The 22700-nt window shown below is 50.2% G+C and overlaps 3 protein-coding genes across 3 annotated transcripts in view; 2 read left to right on the top strand and 1 right to left on the bottom strand.

Annotated features, from left to right (window-relative positions):
• SRGAP2 (SLIT-ROBO Rho GTPase activating protein 2) overlaps nucleotides 1–135 on the bottom strand; it is an 82706-nt gene extending 82571 nt beyond the window's left edge. The window contains exon 1 of the mRNA XM_048926094.1: nucleotides 58–135. The gene's annotated coding sequence lies outside the window, so the exon portion shown is untranslated. The remainder of the gene's footprint in view (nucleotides 1–57) is intronic.
• A 411-nt stretch (nucleotides 136–546) lies between these two features.
• FAM72A (family with sequence similarity 72 member A) lies at nucleotides 547–5146 on the top strand. The gene is made up of 4 exons (XM_048926139.1): nucleotides 547–744; nucleotides 1533–1610; nucleotides 2719–2843; nucleotides 3751–5146. The coding sequence occupies exons 1-4, from the start codon at nucleotides 593–595 to the stop codon at nucleotides 3840–3842; spliced, it is 447 nt and encodes a 148-aa protein (XP_048782096.1). The 5' UTR covers nucleotides 547–592; the 3' UTR covers nucleotides 3843–5146.
• A 15263-nt stretch (nucleotides 5147–20409) lies between these two features.
• Nucleotides 20410–22693, top strand: AVPR1B (arginine vasopressin receptor 1B). The gene is made up of 2 exons (XM_048926122.1): nucleotides 20410–21681; nucleotides 22382–22693. The coding sequence occupies exons 1-2, from the start codon at nucleotides 20703–20705 to the stop codon at nucleotides 22678–22680; spliced, it is 1278 nt and encodes a 425-aa protein (XP_048782079.1). The 5' UTR covers nucleotides 20410–20702; the 3' UTR covers nucleotides 22681–22693.
• The last annotated feature ends 7 nt before the right edge of the window (nucleotides 22694–22700 follow it).

Below are 22700 nucleotides of genomic sequence, written 5' to 3'. Positions count from 1 at the left end.
GGGCCCGGCGGCTGTTCCCCGCTGTATGGGTGCCCCGCGGCCGGGCGGGACGGTTACCTGGGCACTGCGGAGCCGCCTCCCGCAGCCCGGCGTCCTCCGGCCGCTGCCGCCCGCCCGCCACCCGCTCACCCACGGCAGCCCGCAGCCGAGCCCGCCCCCGCCACGCTGTGCGGCCAATAGACGGAGAGAGATGGGGGGAGATAAGCGGGAGTGACAGCCAATCGGGAGAGCCCACCGCTTGGCTCTCGTGGCTCCGCCCCCCCGCGGACCAGTGGGCGGGGCTAAGCGCAGCGCTGTGGCCTCCGCCCCGAGGACTGCGGAGCGGCGGGGCACGGTATGCAAAGAGTTTCCCGGGCGAACCAATGGGAGCGAAGCGGGGCGTGCACCTCCGCCAATGTCCGGGCGGTAGGGGTGGTGCCACCCAACTCCTCCAACGGCGTGCAAGAAAGAAAGCGCCACGCCCCTACTCTTCACCAATCAGAATACGGGGGCGTGGCCCGCTACGACCAATAGGTGATCGAGGCTGGGAATTCAAACTGACAGGAAGAAGCGTGGCCGTTGGCGGCTCGGAGCGGAGCGGCGGCCGCTCGCGATGTCGGGCGATGGCTGCACATTCGCGGACCGGAGCGTGACTGTGCTGTGCTGCCGCTTCTGCCAGCAGGTGCTCAGCTCGCGGGGGATGAAAGCCGTGCTGCTGGCCGACACCGACATCGACCTTTACTCCACCGACATCCCGCCTTCGGGGTAAGAGCCGCCTCAGGAGCGCCGGGCCGGGCCTCGAACCGCACACAGAGCAGGGAGCTCCTCCAGAACACAAACTGCACTCTGAGAACCTGCAAACCAACCTCAGATACAACCGACCTGCTCTGCCCAATTCCTGGAACAGCCGGGCTCCCAGCTGGCTGTGCTGCTTTTCCATAATAACATTTGAACGCTGAGGAAATAAGATCGAAGAGCGAGGCGCTGATAGGAAAGTAGGGGTTCAAAAGGAGAGAAGGGATCCAAGGCCTGCTTTGGCAAGGCTGCTGCGCTGTGGGAGAAATTTCTGGGCTCTCCAGAAGGGGTCCTTAATGGGACACATCATGTGGGTCTTCTTGTTCCCTTGGGAGCATCGCCCCAGTGTGACAGGGGAATGGCTTTAAATTGAGACAAGGGGGGTTTAGGTTGAATATTAGGAGGAAGTTTTTCACCCAGAGGGTGGTGAGGCACTGGCACAGGTTGCCCAAGGAGGCTGTGGATGCCCCATCCCTGCAGGCATTCAAGGCCAGGCTGCATGTGGCTCTGGGCAGCCTGGGCTGCTGGTTGGTGACCTGCACACAGCAGGGGGTTGGAACCAGATGAGCATTGTGCTCCTTTGCAACCCAGGCCATTCTGTGATTGGACACAGTTTCCTCTTTGAAGAGCTTTAAATGAATGAAGCAGCACACAAGAGTGACACTTTTGTGTCTTTAGTGTTTTCACATCAATGTAGTATTGAATCCTTCCTGCTGGAAGCAGAGCCATAGCTAAACTTTTCCATTCTTCCCACCCAGCACCATTGACTTCATCGGCAGCTGCTATTTCACTGAGATCTGCAAGTGCAAACTGAAGAACATCGCGTGTTTGAAGTGGTAAGGATGCCGTTCAGTGGCAGCAGCACCCACCCACCCACCATGCATGCAGCGCTGCTCGGCCTTCTCACTGCAGACTGCTGCAGTTCCTTCAGCTTTCAGTTTTGGAACAGATTGCATGCTCCATTTCAGATTTAATGCTGCCTGATAGAAACTCAGCCCACTGTTTCTGGGCTTGGCTGCCAGTCTATTTCTGTGCAAGTCCCAAGTGGAAATGTGACAACCTTGTCAGTAGTCTGAGTGTATGGGAAGGCTTGCTTGCCACCTGCTTGATTAAATGTCTGCTTCAACACTGAGATAATTGTGTGAATAAGGCCGCAGTAAGAAGTAGTTATTCATTCTAATTAATAGAACATCCTCTTGGCAGATCTAGTTGTTGCTAGCAGATGGAAGATGCTGTCACTAAAGTTCTTGGAGTTCTTTTATCCTCTTTACTAATGCATGATATTTAAGATTAAAAACAACCCCAACACATTCCTTGCAGAGTTGAGAGAATCCTCTCTGCTTCAGAGCTGTGACTTTTACCTTGTTCTGATTTAAAGGGTAGGAGTGAGTTATGGTAAAATTTAGTCTTCTTATGACAGAAATATCTCACTGGAGTACATGACTGAGAAAGTAGAAAACCTATCATTAAGTTCCAACCAGATAAGGCATCTGTGTTCTCAGTCTCAGTACTCCTCCTACTCCTGATACTCTCTCATACACTGTGTTTCTCTTCAGAGGGACTGTATGCACACGGTGGATTTGATTCCAATGGAATCACTGGCCTGCAGAAAAAAAACCAAACAAACAATATGCTACAATTAGTGATACAGTGCCATTGGTATGCAAACTGCTCCAGATTACTGCTCTGGATTACACAATTTATGTTACTAAATGGTTCTCTGTGCCAAAGATCTAAAACCCTGATATTCCATAACTTCTGACAGATGTTCTCTAAATATTTTTGATGCTTGCTTAATTGCATTCCCTTAACTTTATCACAAGAGAAGCATCACATAGCTGTCTTGTACCCTGGCTATAGAACCTTAATTTGAGTCAGATAAATTAAAAAAATTACCTTTCCATCAGGCATTTGTGTTGCTCACTATTTCACTTGTCTTTCCAGTGGTAACACCGTTGGTTATCATGTGATTTCTCCCTGCAAACCTTGCCTGCTGTCCTGTAATAATGGTCACTTCTGGATGTTCTATAGCCAAGCAGTCTTTGGCATCAACAGACTGGACTCTTCTGGTAAGGAACATGTTTCCTTCTCTTCCCTGAAATCCTCAATTCCAAATCCACTTTCTAATGAGACACCTCAGTGTAGTTACAGCATATGGAGAACATGTAACATATGGAGGCATGCAGCAAGTGTTACAGTACTGCTAATCTAGCAAGCTACTATGGAGGAGGTAGTGGTAGTTATTGGGTAAGTTAGTATTTCTAGCAGAGATTAGCTTCATCAGAAAACTTCACCTACTGCTCTTAAGGACAGAAGTCAGGATTTTCTGAGGCAATGTTACAACCAGTGGAAGCAATGTGGCCACTGGCTGCTATTTACAACAGTATGTATGGCTTTACTGTGCTATCAGGCAGCTGTCTGGTGGGCACTCTTTTTTTGGGTGAGTCGTGTTGTCACTCTGACCCTATATAACTGAGTCCCCATTAGCTCAAGTTGGAATTGCAGCTCACTGCTTCATTCAGCTGGATCTTGTTTGGATGCCAAGTGTCTGGCATAATTTGTCTCAAGTCCTCAGGGGTGCGTAGCATTCTGACAGATCATTTCTCTGCCTTGCACACGAGAGAAACTTGTTGTCTAAAGCTTTCAGTGTTACCCCGTGCTTCAAATCACGTTTAGAAGTAAATCAGCCACGAGGGGACTGTCAATAACCACGTGAATCAGTTGTACACAAGCACATCAGGATGCAGGGACTTAATTCTGTGAGCGGTGCTGTAAACAACACTTAAGATCGCTTTGGAAGCAAAGTAGGAAATAGTCTTGGTGTATTTAACATGAATGTGATTGACCAGGTTTTGCAGCAATCAGAGTAGTTATTTCCTCTGAAAAGAGACACTAGAGCAACCTGGAAACGAAGGTCACAATCCAAAAATACCTTTTCTGCTTTCTTCCTCGCCTGTCTCACCTTCTTTCCGCCAGGTGTGAACGTGTTGCTATGGGGCAACCTGCCAGATTTGGAGGAAAACACAGATGAAGACGCGTGCATCTCTGAGGAGGAGTTTATCAGATGACAATTCGCTAAGAGACACCACAGCATTTCTCCTCAATATGCTGCACTGCTGTTTGTTTTGGACTCTTCTTCCCGCTGACCCATCACAGCTTCAACAACAGAGGAAGCGAGGAAATCTGGAGAGCGACCCTAAAAAAGGAAGTTGTCATCTTTTACTGCAGCCTTCCTTCAACTCTTCCCCCTGCCTGATGTGTGTGCATTATTCTGACCAAAGGCATGGCTTGATGAGATCTGCCTCTGCAATACCTGGACATGCAGACAGCAGGTGCATTTACACTGAGGTCCTGGTCTGTTTTCCTTTTACACTTCAATCTCCTCAATTAAGATCTGTTCTTAACAGTATTTTTCTTCTTTTCTAAAGCAGTATTAGCAGAGAGGTCTTTCACTTACTGGAAATACAGCTTAAAAGTCTTGAAAAAGGCTTGGTTGATGGATAGTGGTCTGAAGGAGCTTTGCTGTGCAGCCACAAGGCCACCCAGTGCCCAGAGCTTCTGAGCATTCAAGAGCAGCTGAACAAATGTCTTCAAGTGCCGTAGCTTTGGCTCTATGATCTGTCTCTCTTCCTTTTAGCAGCTTGTTCCCTTGACATCTGATGCATGTAAGAAAGCTCCTGAACAAGGACTGGGGAGCTGTCTTACTGAGTTTGCCAGCCTTCATCTTTCAGTGCTTTTAGGATCGTGTTTCTGCAGGAATTCAGTTCAGAATTTTCAGTTTCTTTCCCCCGTACACATACCAAGTAAACCTAAAGACTGACATTTGTTGCTGTCTAATGGAACTTTGGGACTACAGCAGAACTTTGATTAAGGTTAACATTGAAATCCATCCAACTCTGTGCTGTTTTTTCTTCGTTTTGTGTTAGGCATTTCTCTAAAACAGAATTGAGTCAAGTTAAATATTCAAGCTTTACATCCTGAAGTGTACAGACACGTTCATTCCCCTAAGAAATAATGGATTTAAAGTTCATTATGTGAGTCGATAGCCATAGTACTTTATTTATTAACTAACCACTGTCCCCTTCAGCTAATTACCTGAAGGATTATGTTTGGAAAATTCAAGTTGCAGTCATGTAAGAGACCTGGTTACATCTTTAAACTCTGATTGATGCTGAATAAATCATTCCAAAACCTCTCACGATGCTTTGAAGAGGTACAATGAAGGCAGATCTGATGTGTCTCATGTCTTTACTGCATTAGATGTATTCCTTAATTAATTAATGGAATTAATTCTGTGCTGTGTAAATGTGTATTGATGTGTATATATTTGTGTGCCTATGTATATCTGTATGCCTCATGTGGATTTCCTGTGTTTGCTCATGGAATAAATTGCTTGGATCGTGTATTCCACAGGCTGCAACGATGAGCAGCAGCATCAATTAGGTGATGAAAACAACAGTTCAAAATAACAGATAGTTCATAAAAGACCCCATAATGTAATTCTGCTTTGTTGTGAGCTCCCCATCTGCCACTTTCAGCCTTCCCAAAAACTCATCTGCACAATTAGGAGTCAGTTCTGTGTTGGTGGCAGAGGTGACTGTAGAGCTGCTCTCCCTCTTTACCCATAGAGCAGTAGAGGACTTCACAGCAAGTCACTGATTCTGCTTTTGCTCTCTTATCTGCTCACACACACAGAACTGGAAGTTCTACTATGAACTACTATAATTACCCAGGCCTGTTGGAGCTGGTTCATCTCAACCAGGCATCAGCTCGAAATGAAACATGAGCCAACTCTTCAGTAAGTTCTATCTTTATCCTTAAAAAAAATAATAAATTGCATGTAGTATATGAGAAGTAAACAAACATCATCTATTGCTCCAGCTGTCAGGAATGTTACCAAACTGACTGGCCCTATCTCAAGCTGTTTTCTCTCTAAAATTAAAATAGAGCTGACTAAGCAGTTTGTGGTAAAGCTGGTACTGCCTCTTTCTGGGGCCCTGATGTTTTGGGTTAAGGTTCCAAGACTCACTTGGAGTTCCCTTCCAGGTTGACAGATACATCTAACATAAAGCAGCTGATGCACAGTTAGATCAGTGCTTCTAGAAACCCTCTGATGTGCTTTCACTTCCCAGGGCTTTGCTGAAATTCAGTAACTAACATCTCCTGTTAGTTTCACCACTTGTGTTTTGGGTTCCTCTGTACTCTAACATAAAGATTCACACGTTGTAGCACAGCCCTGCAATCTCATGAATCCCTTGGAAGGTGAGGCTGGGCAAGGACGTGGCACACACACAGTGAACATGACAGATAACTTCCAGAATGAATGGAGCAGGAACAGCAGGGATCAGTCAGATGCACACAAGATGTGTGGCTGTTGTCTGTGCTGAGGATTTTACAGTGCAAGTTCAAATGACCTGTACTGAGCAGCCAATGCAGTCCTAAAGCAGAGCACCAAGCTGGAAAACAAGAACAGCATCCTAAGGCCTTTTTCTCCCCATTAACATTAGCGTCTCTAATCAGATCTGGTTTTATTCAGTAGAGATTAAACAGGCAATTTTAGACTTTAGCCAGCGCTACCAGCCTTACACAGCCTCCTGCCACTGACCACTTAGCTGAAATCAATGCCCACAGCCTGACCTCTGCCACAGGCCACTCATCTGTCACATGCCAGAATCCCCCCAGCAGCTCCCTGAGGCTGTGTAACACTGCCTCGTGGGCTCAGGGTAGCAGACTTGTTTGGATGAAAACACTGGAAAGCAGAATTCCCAAAGCCACCGAGGAGAAGCAGCTTCAGTGTGGATCACAGGGCTCTGCTCAATCACGCTGCCATCCGTGGTCAAAGCCTTTCCTGCAATTTGCAGTTTGCTGTTCTAGCTGGAGGGGCAGGAGAATGTCATAGCAAGACAGTGATAAACTGATCGATTCCTCTTCCTATTAAGTGAAGATTGCTAGATGAAGAAGCACATTTAAATATTCTTCATTATTCCAGTACAGATTAATGCCTAATCATAATCTCACATTTATGTAACACCATTCACCCCAAAGTGCTTTCCAATGACAAAGAGTAAAGAGTTCCTTTAGCACTGAACTGCGGCCAACTCCAAGATGCAAAGCAGCTGCCAAGGAGACGACAGCATGCTGCAAAGACCACGGTAAGCATCATCCTGTAATGAAATTCAGTACGTGATCTCTATCAGCACAAACCAATATGTTGATTATTGAGGGAGGTTCCACATGAGAGGCACTCACTCCGTAGCCTGGAATGCAGTTCATCCGCTTCAAACCAGACGAAGATGGGTCACCTCTCCTGGGGCTGAGACCTGCATCCACAGGGTTTGATAGGAGGCAGGAATGGCTGAGCCACCTCTGCTCTTCTCTCTGCCATCCAAGAGCTAGCATGACTTTTTAAGTCAGGTAAAATGGTCGCTCATTATAAATCATCTGATTACTTTGTCTTGAGAGGGTATTGTCGCAGTTTATTACGTCTGTGTGGTTTCTGAAAGCATACCCCAAGGAACAGCACACATCCCAAGTAAACAGCCTTTGTATACTATTATTTGGATTAAGGGAGTGTCTGCAGGCTCGTAGAGTACAACTGCTATGGGTGCTTATTGTGCAAGAATCTGCACAAGCACAGCAACTCATAGGCACCAAGAACTTACACTGTAAACAGAACAGCCAAGGGATGGTAAGGGAACAGCACAACTGGCTCCAGCAGAGCTAAAGGCAGAACTGGAGGAGTCTCCAAGCTCTGATGCTGCAGCAGAGAGCTGAGCTGGGCCTCTCCTGCAGCTGTGGATCACTTCTTCCTATTCCAAGCTGCATCTGCAATTCTATGAACAGATTCAGCTCTCCCAGCACACGTACAGTCATCCCATACTTCAAGCAAGAAGCTCTCTCTATGCCAACATTCCCACAGTTCTGCTGCACTATTAGGTTTTCCTCTTGCTCTATCACACAAAGCAAACCTTCCCTTTAGCCAAACAGGCATCAAAAGCCTGCATGGAAAACAGGTTCTTCCAAACCTGCACGGCTTCAGAATACACAGAACTAAGAGACGTGCTCTCCAAGTTATGCACCATGCAATGACAAAAGAGAAAAGCAGGATGCCTCCAGCATCTCCTGTGAAATCACCTCCAAGCTGATGATGCACCACCCAAAATTCCCTCTCATTGGGAAACATCAACTATGCTATGCTTTAAAAAACCACCAGCATTTTCCAGGCATTTAACAGCCAGAGGGACGCTTCAGCTGCTTTGCTGTCTGCAGAGCCTTGTCATCGTGCACGTGTGACACAAGCTTAACAAAGTGAGCCTGCACCCTATTGATTTCTCATTAGAAAGCAAGGCTCAGATTTTGGACAGCGTTGAGTGGGGAAAAAACAACGACAAGGAACAAAGCTGGTCAGATGTCAGGCAAACGCAATCCCCAGTGCTTCGGTTCTGGTGTCATCGGAATGCTGACAGTTTGATGCATCCAGGTAATGGCACACGAGGGAACTTTGCACCACAGCACTCTCATGCACTCCCACCTGCACATCAAAGCAAGCAGAGATTGGTGTGAGCAGATATTTCTGCTAGATGAGGAGGCAATGCCAGAAATACAGGCGTGACATCAAACCAAAAAGGGAAAAATAGGTCTTGTGTCCTTTGGGCACAGCTGATTTCATACAAAAGGCCAAACTAAAGAGAAAATCCATTTCAGAGCCATTCCTCTGGCCGATTCACTCGCTCTCTTTGGTTCATCACTGTGCAAGTGGATACAGAGAAAGAAATAGGTTTTAGGGCACCAGAATACCAAGACTGCAATAGGTTCCCAACAGCGTGGTGAAGGAAGCCAACCCAATCTCACAAAACACGAGAACAGTTTGCTTAAAGGCAGATGGAATGGCGCAGGGTCACATCTGAGGGGCTGTTGTGAAAGCTAACAGAGCGCCCAGAGCATCGGCTCAGATATTAATAAATGCCAAAAATATTTGGGGAAAAAAATGAAGCAATCCTCTCTTGTGCAAAGGTTCAGCACACGACTTTCCATAACGTCGCTCTGCTCTTGTAGATTTTGGTTGGAACACAGACTGGAAGTGAATTCTACCAAAAAATCCACATGATTTTATAGCTCAGAAATGAAAATTCACAGCCATCCACGTTTTCCCCTCACCTGGAACCAGAAGGCAACATCCACAAGGTGTCAGGAATTATTTATTGAGCAAAACGTGCCCATTTTTTAATTCCAGACATTTTCTGCGTAATAAAAAATCAACCATTACTTGAAGCATCTGGTTCTGACCGCTGTAAGAAGCCTTTAATCCTATATTCCTATCCTGAATTAGATGCCCACGTGGCTTTGCTGTGAACACACCAGTGCTGCCACCTGAATTGGAGTGGCTTCCTCCCTTTGTGCCATCCCAGTGGTGATGCTCATGGAGCAGCCATTTGCTGTAAGCCAACCACAAAAATCACAGGGCCCAATGAAAGCATCAGGCACGTTGATAACAACCCCCCACTCATCCTGCATCACTTCAGCCCTTCCAGCTCCTGCCAGGGGGGTTGAGGGGGGGTGTAAACCTGGGCACAGTTAATTTGGAGGTTAATTAATTGCAGTGCACTTTGCCAGACCTGACAGATGCAGCATCACTTCCCCTCTCACTGCTGTATTTAGCTCCACTGCATCTCTTCCTGTGCTCTGTAGGCTACAAGAAGAGCTGGGTGAACCCAAACCTGCTGTTTTCCAACACCCCAAGGAAAGCACTGCAGTTATCCCCATGCTCTGGCCCTAATAAGTTTGATTTCACAGCCTCTGCTCTCCCAAGCCTTGGGGAGATCAAAGACAGCTCTGCTTGGCTGTGTGCGTGCACATACATGCATGGAGAACCCACGTTAATTACGGCCTGAAAATCTCTCTGCTAGAAATGAATTCTTTCCCTCTTTGTCATTTCCTTCACCTCTCCCTCACAAATTCTCACACTGTCCTCATCTGCTCCTTGAAACCAAACTCGGATTGCAAACAGCCTGGGGACAAAGAGGCAGCAAAGAGGCGCTGGGAAGAGCAGAAGCTCAACACCAACACAGGCTGTAGCTCAGACCCAGTGATGTGTTTCTAAAGCTTTACGTTCCCCATTCCCTGAGGTTTTAGATTTTATTTGGTTGCTTTTTCATAGTCGCTGGTGATGAGGCAATAGGAGCAATAATGAAAATCAGGAAACTCATCTTCTGTTTGCTGACTCAGCTGCAAGGAGGGAGCAGAGCTGGGAACTCACAGAGGATGCCGTAAGATGGCCGTTCTCTGCTTGGATCCTGGGTCACAGCTCTGCTCAGTAGAGGCGAGGGGAAGCATCCCTCCATCCAACACAGCAGAGCGAGGAAGCACATTGGAACCACGGATGGATACAGAACCCCGGTCCCTCCAGCTCAGATGTGGCCCTTTGCCTTGGCCAGCTCAGGAGGCAGCTGCCTTTATTCCTGCAGGTGGGCTCACAAACGCCCCCTGTGCTCGTTCCATGGTGAGCAGAGGCTGCCAGCTCTGGATGTTGGCACAAACCACCACCAGCCCACTATACTCAATGCCCATCCATTATTTTCAATGGATCCACATTCAGAGCGATAACAGAAAATCCATGTGGAACTTCAGCCAAATCTAAAGACAGAGAGGTTCCTCCGCACAGAGCTGAGCATTTAATTCTCTGATAACAGAGTGAAATAAAGATAGCAGGGAAAAAACAAGAGCTCACTATCAATAGAAACAGAGGAAGGGACGCTGATATTTTAAGGCAGCCACCTTTGGGTTATAAGCTGCTTATCTCAGACTGCTACATATGTGGTCTCCTTGGGAACAGAGGCAGACAATAAATCAGATGTGCCAACAACATTTATCAGAAGCTCCAACTCGCCAAAAACATCAGCTCTCCTAAGAATGCCAAATGGGTTTTGCAAGACGTGGGGCTAAGCCTGGAGTCACTCCCGAGGCATGCAGCAGGGGTAAGAAATGCTGCTATTAAGCTCAAAAGAAACGTTCCTTATGTTCCTATTCCTCATTGTCATGCCCTCCAGGAGCCCAAGGCCGTATCAGGAGCTTCAAAGGGAGGTGAAAAGACAGAAATCAATCTGCCATTGTGCAGGTGTGGTTAATGCAGACATCAGGGCAGCGTCTGTACCATGTGCCCAGTCAGCCCCAGAAATATCCCTCCTCATATGTGTCACATCTTGAAGCATGCAAGACATAATTGCCTTATTCTGAACAGGAAACGAACTGTACAGATAGAACCGAAGTAGGAATAAAAGCAGCTCGAGTGAGGTTGGAGCATCAGCGTTCTCTGCTGTAACTCTGCTGTCAGACACACGAGAAAGATGCAGACATTTCTCATGTGCAAAAACAAAACAGTCACAACCAGATCAGCCTTTGAATAACAGCGAACATTTCCCAACCAGCTCCAGAATTCTTAACTGCTTATGTGGAACCAAAAGAATGTCATGGCAGGCGTTTTGGGGCAAAGACCTCAGTCTCATTCCTAAAGGACTTGGCCAGGAATTAACAAGTGCAAAAGCAATGGCAGCAGCTCTGCGGCGAGCCTCCCTCATCCAGAACTGCTGACCTTTGGTGGCACAGACATACTTTGCTGGGCATGTCATGCATTGACTGACCCGCAGAGTCTGGGAGCAGCTGAACGTCAGGGAGCTGAGCGAGCACAGTGCCAGCATCTGCCCTGATCCAGCCTTACATGCAGCCCCAGCAGAGGAAGCAGCAGCCTCCCTTTCCTCGAGCATCACGAAGCGACTCGAGCAATGTACAGCTTCTGAAATAAGATCTTAGACATGGTCTGGCCACATGCTGGTAACTGCCAGCATCAGACATGGCACTGCCTCCTTGGCTACCAGAGCCACGTTTTGGCAACTACAGTCCTCACACCAAAGCCAGGAGATGGGAACGAATGGCACAGCAGTGTGAAGCGCAGTACCAACAGGCCCTGAACTTGTCCCACCGAGCTGTAATGCTTTCAAGGCAGAAATGTGCAGCTCAGTCCCCCTCCTCCAGCCCAGCACTTTCAGAGACTGCAAAAACGATTTCCAGCATCTGACATCCAAACTCGGCCACGTCAGCAAGAGAGCAGCAGACCGAGGGGTAATTCCTCTGTCACTTGTGGTGGAAACCAGAGATACCTCCGGGGCAGCACCAGAGCTGGAAAGGCTTTTCCCCTCCGGGAAGCGAAGCGATCAGCCCGCTTCAGCCTCATTTCACATCCCTTCCTCTCCCAGCGCGCTGTCACTCGCATGGCTCCATCGCACCGCAAACGCACAACGCCTCCCCCAGCAGCGCATCGCTGCCGGACCCCCGACCTGCAGCATGGCTCCCTTGAAGCTGACAGCACCTCCAGAAAGCTGCACTCCCCCTTCCTCCCCCTTTTCCTCTCCCCCACCCCGGGCAGCGGCCGCCCCTCCGCCGGGCGCCGCCCGGAGCCGCGCCGGAGCCGGCACTATGGCGCCACCTAGCGGAGCGCGGAAGCGCAGCGCGGCGGGAAACGCCCCGCGGTTTCGGCACGGAAGGGGTGAAGCTGCTCGGCGTTAGGAAAGCTGAAGAGGCTTTTTTCTCTCACCTTCCTGGCGGCCAAGGTAGATTCCAAGCACTGCCGGCTCGCTGCAGTGCAGAACGCTCGTAGCCGTGCATGCTCTCAGCGATGCGCCTCTTCAAAAACTCGCCCAACATCTCCAGGCAGCCCCTTTTCCACTAGAGGACAGTGCCACACCGGAAAGGACAGCTGTGCCCTCGGTGATGCTCCAGCCCCTCAGTCAGCTATTCAGAGTTCTCTCTTTGAGCCCGATCTGATAAGCAGAATGGCAACAAAAGCAAGAAACAAACGGCCTGTAGCAAGGACCAGAAGGAAAAGGAAGGCTGCAGGGTGCTGTCCTACACAGAGCCGTTTAATGGCCTCATAGGAAAGGTTTCCTAATCGCTCTGTCATTACTGCCTAAACCTGGATCATCCCTGGGGAATGTGTTGGCTGGACCTTGGCTTCCCATTGGCAAACCTCTGGGAATGAGAAGAAGGTGATCAATGAAATAACCTCCTTGCCTGTTGTTCAAGATGATCAAAACGAAAGAACGTGGCTATGCAGAGCCCACCCAGAGAGAATGCCTTTAGCAGAGGGAGACACGAGCACCAGGATTGGGGAGCATCCAAGAAATGATACCCAACCAGCAGGGTTGTTCAGCTGCTTCGATTTGATCTCCTCCATTAACACACAGTCTGCCTGAAGCAAAGCAGAGCCCAGCAAATGAGGTGAAGAACGAACGAAGCTCTCAGAGCAGCAGAGCCAGACCCTGCACATGAATACCTTTAAACCCAGTGCTGTCACTGGGTTTCTCTCTCTGGTGACAAAGTCTCCTTGTCTTCAAGCTGTGGTCTGAGACAAAACAACAATAAAATTCTACGTTTCATCTAACGTGGCCTCCCAGCAGCACACACTTTGTTGGAGCTTATTAACCAGCTCCCAGCTTGCTCCCTGCATAATCAGTTTGTACTTCAAAGCCTCCTCTAGCAGACGGAGCTAAATGATGGTGTTAAATCCACTCATGTATAAAATTAATTAGTTGTGGGGCAGGACAGTGGATATTGGCTGTCAGAAGTCGGGATATTAGCTGAATGGGGCTGCCCAGGGCTCTGGGGACCTTTGTAACTTCCCAAGCAATGCTTCATTCCCCTGCATCCCAAATGGGGTTTTTCAAGCGGGGCAGATTCAACAGTGCTGATGGCAGCACAGCATCCATCCTGAGCGCAGCAGAGTCAGCCCTGAGCCACGCTGTTCTGCACAAATCACCCAAGAGAGAAAGCAGCATCTGGCCGAGCGCCCGCCCAGGCAGCAGGAATGGGTCACATCAGGGACAGGCACCTTTCCTCAGCATCTCCAATTTCCTCCCAGTAATCCTTTCCCAATTAGTTTTCAGGGAGGTAGAAATTCATTTAATTATTTTCCAGCCTCACCATCAAATCAAGCTACCCGAGAGACCGCAGGCTGTGAGGGTTCCAACCTCAGCTCAGCACAAAGGGGTGAGCAGTGATTTTCGCATCTCGCCTGCATCCAGCACTTAGCTGTAAATCCACCCCCTCACCGAGGCTGTGCTTGCTGTCACCTCCATGTGAGGTGAGGCACATTGCTGAGCCTCGGCGTGGAACCCAAAGCACCCAATGGTTACGAATGACATGCAGGGAACCAGCAGTGCTGTGGGTTGCAGACCTGCATGGTTCAGCCTCAAACTCCCACAGCACTGCATCTCTGCTCCACGGCAAGGCTAAGGATGCTCGGATTCCTTCCTTTGCTCTTCTCTTATGGACGTGGCTCTGTGGCAGGTGGGTTGTTGGGCTGGGTGATCTTAGAGGTCTTTTCCAACCATAATGATCTCAAGGCTATCAGTGAGATGTGAGCAAATGGAGAGTTTTGAGAGGCCCAGGTCCACAGCCAGAGCGCACCTTGGTTCTGTCTTGTATAACCTCAAACCACCAATGCATGAGAAACAAACATCCATCCCTCCCACCCCAGCACATCACTCGACTCCCTGCTCTCAGCACTGGAGATGGGGCAGAACAGATGGAAATCTGTCTCTGCTGCAATATCCGTATTGCCATACTCATACAGAAGCCTTAAGGAAAAAAATCACCCTTCACAGCCTGACCTGCATGATAATGTGGTTCATTTTCCAGACGACAGCAGCTCAGTGAGACAGCAAGATAACACAGAGGCCCCTGAAAAAATGCATTGATTTCAGGCTGTGGTTTCCCCACCAGCAGGCTCTGAGTGCAGGCTGTGCTTTGCTTGCATGATGAAGTGGCAATCCATTACAGCCAACAACACGGGTCCACAGATCATTTGTATGAGAAGTGATAAAACTCTGCGTTTGGCAGCTCCCAAAATGTCATTATTGTGAAACATGGGGCAACATTTCTCATCTGCAGCAGCCTTAAGTACATCCTCATGGCCTTTCAAAAATCTGTTGTGCAAATGCATATGAAAACAGCTTTTAGGAGATGCTTTGGCAATTAGAACCGTGGGTGCAGGGAAGAGCCAGCGACAAAGTAATTGTCTGTGATGTTAAATGGGGTTCTTAGGGATGCACAAACCAGGCCATCCCTTCAGTCTGTGCTCTGCCTGAAAAGCAGGAGTTATGCTCCCAGCATGGCTTTCACCTTGGTTTGTCTTTATCAGGCACTGAGAGGCACCACGTCAGGCACTTCATACCTGATCCTTGAGGTCCAACCCAAGCCATTCTATGATTCTATCAATCAGTTTCCAAGGAGGGAGCAGCTCACCCCCAACCCATGCTGCCCTGTGCCCAATTTCACTGTGCAGCCATCACCCAGGGAGCTGCTTTTCTACCACCAACACAACGAACCATCCTATAAATGCTGTTTCCTCCGGGCTGCAAGAAGCTCTTCAGGAACAGACGGACAATTTTCTAACGTTGTAGGCTGAAAAATATCAATTTCTGTCCATTCTTCAGGATCCAAAAAGGAATCAGAGGTTGGACTCCGGGTAGAGACCCACAATGACCTGAGCATCAGTCAGTACACTGTGTGCAGCCGTGTGCTTTGTCACCTTCCCCTCATACACATCCCACGTCGGAAGGGGATTAAGCAGCATTAACTGCCTGCCCAGGGCTCCAATCTGCTGGAGGACCCAAGAGAAGGGGAGCGGGGTCAGCTTGGCTTCATCCCAACCAAAGGACAAAGGGAAAGGCTCGTCGTGCTGCGCCAGCCCTTGCCAGCTGCTGCCTGCACCCAAACAAGTCGTGGTGTGGGGAAAGCAGCGTTGAGAAGACAGCTTGGGGGGATGAGCCCACAGCCTGGGGTGATAACCCCAAACCCATCCATTGCCAAAGGGTGAAGCTGATTCTCCCCATTCACCTCCAGAAAGGCTGCTCCCCTGGGTGATAATCTCTCAGCATCTGCTGTGCTTTTTCTTCATGCCTCCTGCCAGATCCTGCAGGAATAGAAATGCTCAGAGCGCTGCAACAAACTGTGCATCCCAAAAACTGAGGCCTCCAGCAGGAAGCCAGCAAACAAAGCCATCACCCCAATGCCATAACTCCATCAGCACTGCTCCATCCTCTGCCCACAGCCATTCCATTAGGAGAAGCAGGCAGCATATTTAGAGAGCAGCTTTCTGCTCCATTTGCAGGAAGCATAGCATGGGGAGAAGGCAGATCATTAGGGCTACGTTTCCTAGGAGATTTTCACACACTTAGATGGGAGGGGGGAAAGAAAAAAAATAAGACATGCACACATCGTGCAGGCAGAAGGTAAAAATCCCACTGGCACTTCAGATCTGCTGAGCTAAACCACTGATGGAGCCACCATAATGCACCATAATTGGGCTGATTTTGTCCTCTTCTCCATGCCACGTGCACAAAACGACAGCAGGAGAGCAAAGCACGCTGCTCAGATGCTGAACAGCACAACCCACAGGAGTTCTAGCAGCCAAGTCCTTGCTTGCAACCTGTTGGAGGCCCATAGTTGGCCACCCAACAGCATTCAGTAATAATGCCAAAGGCAGAGATAGCGAGGCAGGTGAGGAATACGCAGCATCACCTATTTTAATTGAAGGAAACAACTGACCTCAACACCAGCCACTCGAACAAGAAGTGGTCTCATGGAAGCAGTACATTACCCCAAACAAATTTCCCCTGTATCTGGGTATAACCTGAGCCTGATTATCAAGCAGGCAAGAGCAGCCTTTAATCACGAAGCCTTGAACTTTGCTTTAGTGGGGAGAGCACGGATCACTGCAGCCATCCTTCCTGTTATCCATCATCTCCTAATACACATCCCAAAGCAGCTGCTCCTCTGCTTTCATCACCCTGATTGATGTTTCTCACCTGGGAGGCAACGGGCTCCCAATGACTGCAGTGCTTACATAGGGAGAGAAGGGAAAAGAGCAGAGAGAGAATCTGGGGTCACAGAGAGAGTCTTGGTCATCTTACACTGAATTAAACACATCCTAAAGCCTCTGCTCTCCTTAGTCTGTATCAGAGCTCCCTTCCAGTGCCCACTGCAGCCCTGGATTCACTGCAGGTGCTGGAGCTGCCTGTCCCATGGGTGCAGGTTTGCTTGCAGGGTTTCTCATGGAAAGAATCACCTCCCATCCCTGCAGGCTGCAGAGTATGAAAATCACACGCACAGATCAGATTCCCACTGTATAGAGCAAAATTTGGGACCTGTCCCACCTGGTTACAGTGGGACTTCAGCATGGAAATGTCCTACAGTGGCATCAGGAGGGGAAAAACAACGCAAATAAATGGAAGAGAGAAGAACACCCATCCCAAACCATCGGCTTCCAGCCTAGAAATGTAACCTCGTGGGTTTTTTATTATCGATTGAAGGCCGTTCGCCCTCTGGGTCTGGTTTTTAAATGCTAATGGTGAGAACAGCAGAAGGAGATGAAGGAAATTGAAGCACTTTGCAGCTCCCATTGCTCTGAGCCGCCCTGTGAGCACACGGAGAGCAGCAGGAGAACGCAGGCTGGCAAACAAGCTATTTGCCCTTACCAAGGTGCATAGCTTCTATTTGCCCTCAGGCCCTTGTCTGAACTGAAGTTAACTGCTTCCACACGTGTGTGTCCAATTAAGAGGTGCAGCAGAACGAGCAGGAAGAGCAAACAACAATGGAGTTATCAGCTGCCATAGCCCCAGGGCTGCGTTCATTTCATTGACTGGAAACCCCTTGGTGCCATCCACCACTTCAGGGTCGCCCCTCACACTTTAGAAGTTCAGTAGAAAGCAAATACGTTCAAGGAAAGGATTCCAGCCCCATGCGATGTGCTTTGGCCCTCCCATCTTTCTGTACTTTCCCATTGCTGCTCTGCAGATGGGCACCAAACCCAGCCCTGCCCTGACCCCAGAGCACAGCTTTCCATTGCGACCTGTTCAGCATATTTATGGCTGCTCTCCAACACGAAGAGGCATCACGGGTTTTAATTAAAGGGCAAAAAAACGCAAAACAACTCTGAAAGAGGAAACGAGGGATTGGAAAAAGGGGCGGCCGATGGGCACATCTGGTTTGTAATTGCTTTCCAATCACAGCAGCTCCTGCCTGCAGGGTTGTGCCACAGCTGACGCTTCCCAAGTGCACAGAGGTCTGCAGGGCGATGGCAGGAAGGTGCTGAGCTGGGTCTGCCCATGGGAGCACTGGGCTGTGCCCGATCCCAGCCCTGCCCTCGATGGGTGCAATCACTGATGACTACAGCACAGAGACATTCGGTGCCCTGATAAGAGGAGCGCCACGTGGGCACTCCTCTGAAAGCTCTTCACAAACACTGCGAGCAACCAGAAGCAATGATGTCACGTTTTTGGTTTGCAGCTCCCCAGGCCCGAGAAGAGCACAGACTGCAATCAATGGCACAGCCAAGCTGGGGTTGTAAGAGCACACAAGGCTGTAAGGACTGGGAACCCTCAGCAGGGGAATCTTCAGGGCTGGAAGGAAAACCTGGGGCCTAATTTTGGAGGCTATCTGGCTTTGGAGGACCAGCTCTCCTTCCTGCCCCAAGCAGCCTCCCCACAACGATCCCAACCTACTGCAACACCACTCACCCTACAGCATTCACCCAGTGTGACACGAGCAGATCTGCCCCTCCTGACCTGAACTACAAAAGGCATTTTAGTCTAAAGACAAAACACAGCCTGAGCACGTTTTGTGCTGTCAGCAACACGAGATTAAACCCCATCACTTACCGCAAGGAAAATATTTGTCTTGAGAAGCGAGCCAAGGCAGTGCTTAAACCCAAGCCAACAACCTTCATTCGTTCGTTTTTTTTTCCCTATTAATTAACTACCCACAAAACGAAGGAACCAGCTACAGAGCCAAGAGGTTGAATTGCTGTTAAACTTCCCTCTCTGTGCCGCAGGGTGCAGGAACACAGAGTACATTTCACATGCTCTGCTCCATGTCATATTGATGCTACCAGCTGCCAAAAATTGACTCTGTGACACGGTTCTACCTTGACAAATGCAACATTAAGGACTTACAAATTGAGTTTCACGGTCCGGTATCTCAGCGTCACACCCAGGAGGAACGAGGAAACGCAGAGTGCTGCAGCAGCACCCAGCAGCATGCAGAGCACTGGGGCTCCCCAAGGCCCCCTGTGCTTCCTTCCTTTGCTTCCTTCCTTTGCTGGGAAGCAAACCACACTCACAGGAGCAGCACCAACAGAGCACAGTTCTACCACCAGCCCACGCCAAGGTCTGCTCCTGGGGGCTGATGGTTGGGAAATGGCTCCACGTGGCTGCAGCTGGGGGTGTTGGTTGAGGACACAGCTGTGTGCTGCTCAACACTCAGCCCCAGGGCTCCTGCACAGCTCTGTGTGAGCAATTCCTGAGCTGTGGCCATTCTGAACTCATGGCTGCAGCATATCCAGGACCTCAGGTCAAGCAGGAGGACATGCATTGCAGGTGGATGCCATGCATTGTGCATCCCTGCTCAGCTTGGCCTTCCAGCTGTTGTGCTCAGGGCTGCTGTGCAAACAAGGGGCTGCATTGCACTGCCGTTGCAGAAGGAGCAGCTCTGGTTTGGCTGAAATACAACCTGGAAACAGCAGGAACATGTTCAGAAAAGTGCAGGAAACCAATGGGAGCGAATGAGTTTATTTTTCAATCCTTCTGCTTGAGAAATTTCCTTTCCATGATAATCTTTCCCTATAGAAAATGCACATCTATCTTCTGAGGATCGTTTGCCTTCTGTGGATGAGCTCTGCTTTCCCATAAGCACCTTTGCAGGAGGATTCTCCTTGCTGCTGATCACCCAAATCTGGAGCAGCAGCCCCAATGTGGAGGGAACTGCTCCAAATCAAACTGGTGGCTGTGAGAGTTGAGTGTGGCCTCAAAATGCTGAAGTGCTGCTTCATCTGTGCAGGATCAGCCCTTCGGCCTCTGCCTTCAGCTTTGCTTTTTATTGATTTGTGGGCTGGTTGGGTTTTTTTCTTGCATTGCCCTCTATTAATCTCCCAGCAAAGCAGCTGTCTGATCACAGCCGCAGCAAATTGCATCATTCCCCAAAACACCTCCTGTCACCAACTCACGGAGGCTCTTTCCTATGATAGGTAGCTTATCCCTGTAGGGTCTCTTATGAGGATGAATGTCTTTTAATTAGACACAAACTGTGCTCATTTACGGTTATTAGAGGTGATCTGCAAATCTTTACTCGGCAAATAATTGCCTTTTACAGGCACCCAAACGGTGATATCACACCCAGTGGGGCAGAGCCATGCACACGCCGATCAATGTGGGGCAGGGAGCTGCTGGGAAGAAGCCTCTCCCAATGCACTCCTTTTGTTTGCTGCTGCATTTCCCCCGAAAAGTAACAACTCCACAAACAGATGCATATCTCTGTTTCTTCTTGGCGTAAATCAACAGCCGGGAGGGGGAAAACCAAAGCTTCAGTGTTGCAAAACAAACATGGAACGGCACGTGTGTACGTAATATGTGTTGGTGGAGTTTAATAAAGAGGGGCTGCAGGGGGGGGGGAGCAGCACAGATCCTCAGAGCCTGGGATCACAGCTCTGATTGCAGCAACACAGCAGCTGGACGCAGCGGGGGGGGGAGGGATCCCACTATAAATCCCTGCCCGCAGTTCTCACTGCAGGGATTCTGTGTGCTTGGTTTCTTGGTGTCCTGCCTGCTCCTGGAGGGAAAAGGCCAAAGGGATGCAGCCTCTGTTGCCGTCGCTGCACTAAAAGGAAGCAAAGAAGAGGAACTCTCTTTCAATTGAGGGATAGAGGTGGATTGCAAGATGAGCCGTGCAGGGAGATTTAAGGATTTAGGGGTGCTCAGTGCAGCCCAGATCAAAGGCTGAGCCAGGATTGCTGCACCCCTCCAGGAAACCAACGCCGAGTGGGTGCACAGGGACAGAGGTGACAACCGGCCACAGTGCTGGGGGACACACAGAGGAGTGGGATGGAGCCGGGCTGGGACTGGAACAGCTCTCACAGCAGTCAGACCACGCACAACACAGAGCTGCAGAGCTTTCAACCCTCATTGGGGACCCCCAACCGGACCCTGCTGCAGGGCCGGGATGAACAACTGGCCAGGGCAGAGGTGGGGGTGCTGGCAGCCATCCTGCTGGTGGCCACCGTGGGCAACCTGGCCGTGCTGCTGGCCGTGTGCCGCCCCGGGAGGAAACTGAGCCGCATGCACCAATTTGTGCTGCACCTGGCACTCAGCGACCTGGGCGTCGCGTTCTTCCAGGTGCTGCCTCAGATGCTGTGGGAGGTGACGTACCGCTTTGTAGGGCCGGATCTGCTCTGTAGGTTGGTGAAGTACCTGCAGGTGCTCAGCATGTTCGCCTCCACCTACATGCTGATGGCCATGACCCTGGATCGCTACGTGGCCGTGTGCCACCCTCTGCGCGCCCTGCGCCAGCCCAGCCGCCAGCCCTGCGCCATGGTTGGGGCTGTGTGGCTGCTCAGCTGCCTGCTCAGCACCCCACAACTCTTCATCTTCTCCCTACGGGAGGTGAAGCCAGGCTCAGGGGTGCTGGATTGTTGGGCTGACTTCGGGTACCCATGGGGCGCCCGTGCCTACATCACCTGGACCACGCTGTGCATCTTCCTCCTGCCCGTCGGCATCCTCACCGCCTGCTACGGCCTCATCTGCCGTGAGATCTGCAAGAACCTCAAAGGCAAAACACAGAGCTGCGTCCCCGTGGCAGGAGGGTTCCTTGCAGCCTCCCACAGTGCTCCGTACTGCAGTCAGAAGGGCACAAGGTGCCACTCCGGGCAGCCCTCGCGTGTCAGCAGTGTGCGCACCATCTCCCGCGCCAAGATCCGCACGGTGAAGATGACATTTGTCATCGTGGTGGCCTACGTTGCCTGCTGGGCTCCCTTCTTCAGCATGCAGATGTGGTCGGTGTGGGACGAGGATGCTCCTGATGATGGTGAGTAGTAGTGGGAATGAGGGATGAGCCCTTTGTGTTTTTAACAAGCAGGAGCTCACTTCTTTTCTTGGGCGTTTTTTTGTTTGTTTGTTTGGCAAAGCACTGCTTGACTCCCCCATAGCGGAGCCAAATCGTTGCTTTTCTCCATCAAACCCACTGAAAACCAATGACTTCTGACCAGCAGCTGTAGGGAGGCATCAAGTTGCTATGCAAACCTTTTGCCATGTGTCTTTCCCCTCATTTGGGAGTTTGTTCCAGGAGCTGCTGTGCTCCCATGTGGCTGCAGGCAGAGTTTTATCTGTGCAGCTTCCCCCCTCCTCCCTCTGGAGGGATCGCTGCTCTTTCGCACAGAGCATCGAGCGCCCTTTGGGCTTTTGCTGAGCCAGCTGCAGAGCTTGGAGAAGCTGATTTGGGATTTCATTTCATATGTTTTTAATTTCAGTATCTCTTCTGGCCTGCTTGAGGCATTACCCAGCCTGCCAGCCCTCTGGGAGGTGCTCTGGCAGCAGACTGAGGGAAGCAGCGGGTCTGAAAGCTGCCAGCTGCCACCCCAGCAATGGGATGGGAGTAGAACAAGAGGGAATTTTCAGCACTGAAGCCACACAGAACCCCCCAGAAGCCCTGAGCTCTGCACGCTGAGCCCCCTTCACCCTGAGCCCACTCCAGTGGAGGTTTACACCCCCCCCTTTTGCCTCCCCAGACTCCGCCGACGCAGCCTTCACCATCACCATGCTGCTGGCCAGCCTCAGCAGCTGCTGCAACCCCTGCATCTACATGTTCTTCAGCGGGCGCCCGCTGCAGGATGCAGCACGCTGTCTGGCCCTATGGGGCTGCCCCAAATCCGCACCACGCAGGCAGGGCTCGGCAGGCAGCCTGTGCAGCAGGAGGACCACCATCCTCAGCCACGGCCTCAGTGCTGGCATCCCCCTGCACAGGGGCAGTGGCACCAACCTCAGCCCCCTCGAGGAGGAAGCGGTGACCGATTCGGGCACACTGTAGGCTGCGGTGCTGCTGTGGCA

The sequence above is a fragment of the Lagopus muta genome, chromosome 24, assembly GCF_023343835.1.
Source record: "Lagopus muta isolate bLagMut1 chromosome 24, bLagMut1 primary, whole genome shotgun sequence".
NCBI lineage: Eukaryota > Metazoa > Chordata > Aves > Galliformes > Phasianidae > Lagopus > Lagopus muta.
The sequence above is the reverse complement of the archived record's forward strand: the minus strand, read 5'-3'. Positions and strand labels throughout refer to the sequence as shown.

Coding starts and splice junctions, on each gene's coding strand:
- FAM72A (XM_048926139.1), top strand. CDS start 593: ATGTCGGGCGATGGCTGCACATTCGCGGACCGGAGCGTGACTGTGCTG. Junction 745..1,532: donor ACCGACATCCCGCCTTCGGG/GTAAGAGCCGCC, acceptor CTTCCCACCCAG/CACCATTGACTTCATCGGCA. Junction 1,611..2,718: donor AACATCGCGTGTTTGAAGTG/GTAAGGATGCCG, acceptor TTGTCTTTCCAG/TGGTAACACCGTTGGTTATC.
- AVPR1B (XM_048926122.1), top strand. CDS start 20,703: ATGGAGCCGGGCTGGGACTGGAACAGCTCTCACAGCAGTCAGACCACG. Junction 21,682..22,381: donor CGAGGATGCTCCTGATGATG/GTGAGTAGTAGT, acceptor TTGCCTCCCCAG/ACTCCGCCGACGCAGCCTTC.